We start from the raw sequence: 2,785 nt of genomic DNA, 5'->3' as shown, positions 1-2,785 counted from the left end.
GGGACGACCCAGAGGGATGGTACGGGGAGGGAGGAGGGAGGAGGGTTCAGGATGGGGAACACATGTATACCTGTGGTGGATTCATTTTGATATTTGTCAAAACTAATACAATTATGTAAAGTTTAAAAATAAAATTAAAAAAAAAAAAAAAAACAAAGTGCAGGTAAATATGTACTTTGATGATGGAAAATAGTTAGAAACTTAACAAATGATATCATTTCTGAAATACCACAGTGGGGAATGAGGCAGAGAGCAGGGAGGAGAACAAATGTAATTGTTCCAGATTTGACATAGAAACGTTGACCATTCATCAGAGATATTCACTCATAGAAGAGGAACTCTCTAAGTTTTCCCTTGTGATGGCGAGATATTCTGAGTTTCAAATCCCACCCATATCTCCTGCCTCAAAACCTGGAGTCAGAGGAACCATCTTCTGACCAAGCTCTGCCTTTCATTTGCTGTTCATCACTGAGCAAGTCTTTTTTCTCTGAGTTTTCTCATTTGTAAAACTGTATAATACTACCATACCTTCTGTCAGTTTTGTAAGAATAAGAGATAAGTCTGAAAGTAACTAACAAAATAGCTGACACAGGAAAATGTCCATAGAAATATTACTTTAATTTCAATTGTCACACTCCATATTTTCCACTTCTCACATGGAAAACAAAGGTTCAGTGAGAAGATTTGTCATTTAAAATCAACCTATTTTAAGTTCACTCCCTCCTGGAAATCACTAGGCGCTTGCCTAATCTCTTCACTGCTGCCTGCATCTCCTGGTTCCTCAGGGTGTAGATCATTGGGTTGAGCATGGGGGTGATAACTGTTTGACTGATGGACACAGCTTTGTCCATGGGGAAAGAGGTGAAGGGCCGGGCATAAATATAGATACAAGGAATGAAGACCATAGACACAACAATGATGTGGATGGTGCAGGTGGAAGCTGCCTTCCTCCTCGCCTGCCCAGAGTGGGACCTCAGCATCACCAGAATGACTGTGTAAGAGATCAGAAGGAGGAGGAACCAGATGAGGACCAGCATCCCACTGTTGGAGATCATAAGGAACTCCAGGAGGGAGGTATCTGTGCAGGCAAGCCTCAGTACTTGTGGAACATCACAGTAGAAGTTATCTAGGATGTTGGGTCCACAGAAAGGCAATGGGAGCATCAGAATCAGCTGGACAATGGAGTGGACAAAGCCTCCTACCCAGGCAGCCACCACCAGCCCCACACACACTCGAGTGTTCATGATGGTGACATAGTGAAGGGGCCGGGAGATGGCTATGTAACGGTCATAGGCCATCACTGAGAGGAAGAGGAGAGTCCCACCTCCCAGAAAGTGGAAGAAGAAGATCTGGGCCATGCAGCCTTGGTAGGAGATGGTCTTCTTCTCAGCAAGGATGTCCACCAGCATCTTTGGGGCAGTGACTGAGGAGAAGCAGACATCTATGACAGCCAGGTTTCTCAGCAGGAAATACATGGGTGTGTGGAGCCTGGAATCAGAGGTCACTGTCACCATGATGAGGAGGTTCCCCACGACAGTGGTGGTGTAGACAAGCAGGAACACCAGAAATAAGAAAAGCTGGAGTTCCTGATACTGTGAGAACCCTAGGAAGACAAATTCTGATACCCACGTGAGGTTCCCTGAATCCATGATGTCTTCTCCATACTCCTAAAGAAAACACACCAGAGATAGGCATGAAGTTGTTGCTTGCCCTCTTAGTGCTCAAGGGCTCAATTCAGTTGTCCAAGACAATAATGGACATTCTTATGTACAGAGCACAATACCAAGTGCTGACTGAATGACCTTGTCTCTGGAAAGTTTACTAGTTGGTGCTGGAAAAAACATATGTGAGATATCTTAAAGCCACCCAGACACATTCCACCTGCCTTTCCAAAATTCAGTGTAATCTAGCTGGGAAGATACTTAGAGTCAAACCAAATGGAATCAAATTTGAGAACTTCTATTTCTTTGAGATTTGGCCTTGAGTAAGTTATTTAATGTGAGTCTCAGTTTCCACATCTGAAAGAAATATGTTTTCTTTATAAAAATTGGCTAAGGGATTAAATACAATGACACATAAACTTCCCAGGATAGTATTTGGAATAGTAAATATTAATCACTCTCCTCTGTGTAGTCTTCTACTCTACTCCAGTCTCTACTACATTTTTACACCAATAATTTTTCCTTTTTAAATATTAATTTATTTTAAAAACCTATTATGTTTTATACAACTTAAAGGTTATTTTTCAATTAGAGTTATTAGAAAGCATGAATATTGTATCAATCATTTTTCATGCAACAGTGAAAGCAACAGAATGTTCATGAAGTTCTCATGTGCCTATGTTTTCCCTTCTGAATTTAATCATAATGTGCTAGACACATAGGCCTTGATTTCCCAATTTATTTGTCCCCTTCAGTACCCATCTTTGCTTATGGTTGGTAATTAAAAAGTGCGTGTGTGTGTGTGCGTGTGCTATGTCACTTCAGTCATGTCCAGCTCTTTGTAACCCCATGGACCGTAGTCCCCCAGGCTCCTCTGTCCATGGGATTTTCCATACAAGAAAACTAGAGTAGGTTGCCATTTTCTACTCCATGGGATGGGATCTTCCCAACCCATGGGGTCTCTTGTGACTCCTGCATTGGCAGGCAGATTCTTTACTAGTGCGCCTCCTGGGAGAGAGAGATCCAGTTTTAGCTGAACTGGTTAAGGATTTTTTGCTGTTTATGGGGCTAATCCTCAAAGCAATGTCCTAAATATTCCAATTTAGATGGTGTTAACTGGGGTT

General features: G+C 42.0%; 1 protein-coding gene across 1 annotated transcript; it reads right to left on the bottom strand.

The window, feature by feature from the left end:
- Positions 1-713: 713 nt before the first annotated feature.
- Positions 714-1,649, bottom strand: LOC113878473 (olfactory receptor 4D1-like). Its single transcript, XM_027519603.1, has one exon. It carries the CDS (start codon positions 1,647-1,649, stop codon positions 714-716), a length of 936 nt encoding a protein of 311 aa, XP_027375404.1.
- Between the last annotated feature and the right edge of the window lie 1,136 nt (positions 1,650-2,785).

The sequence above is a fragment of the Bos indicus x Bos taurus genome, chromosome 19 (genome assembly GCF_003369695.1).
Source record: "Bos indicus x Bos taurus breed Angus x Brahman F1 hybrid chromosome 19, Bos_hybrid_MaternalHap_v2.0, whole genome shotgun sequence".
Classification (NCBI taxonomy): domain Eukaryota; kingdom Metazoa; phylum Chordata; class Mammalia; order Artiodactyla; family Bovidae; genus Bos; species Bos indicus x Bos taurus.
This window is presented reverse-complemented; position numbering and strand designations above follow the sequence as displayed.

Excerpts from the sequence above, each read along its gene's own strand:
- LOC113878473 (XM_027519603.1), bottom strand. The coding sequence starts at position 1,649 with ATGGATTCAGGGAACCTCACGTGGGTATCAGAATTTGTCTTCCTAGGG.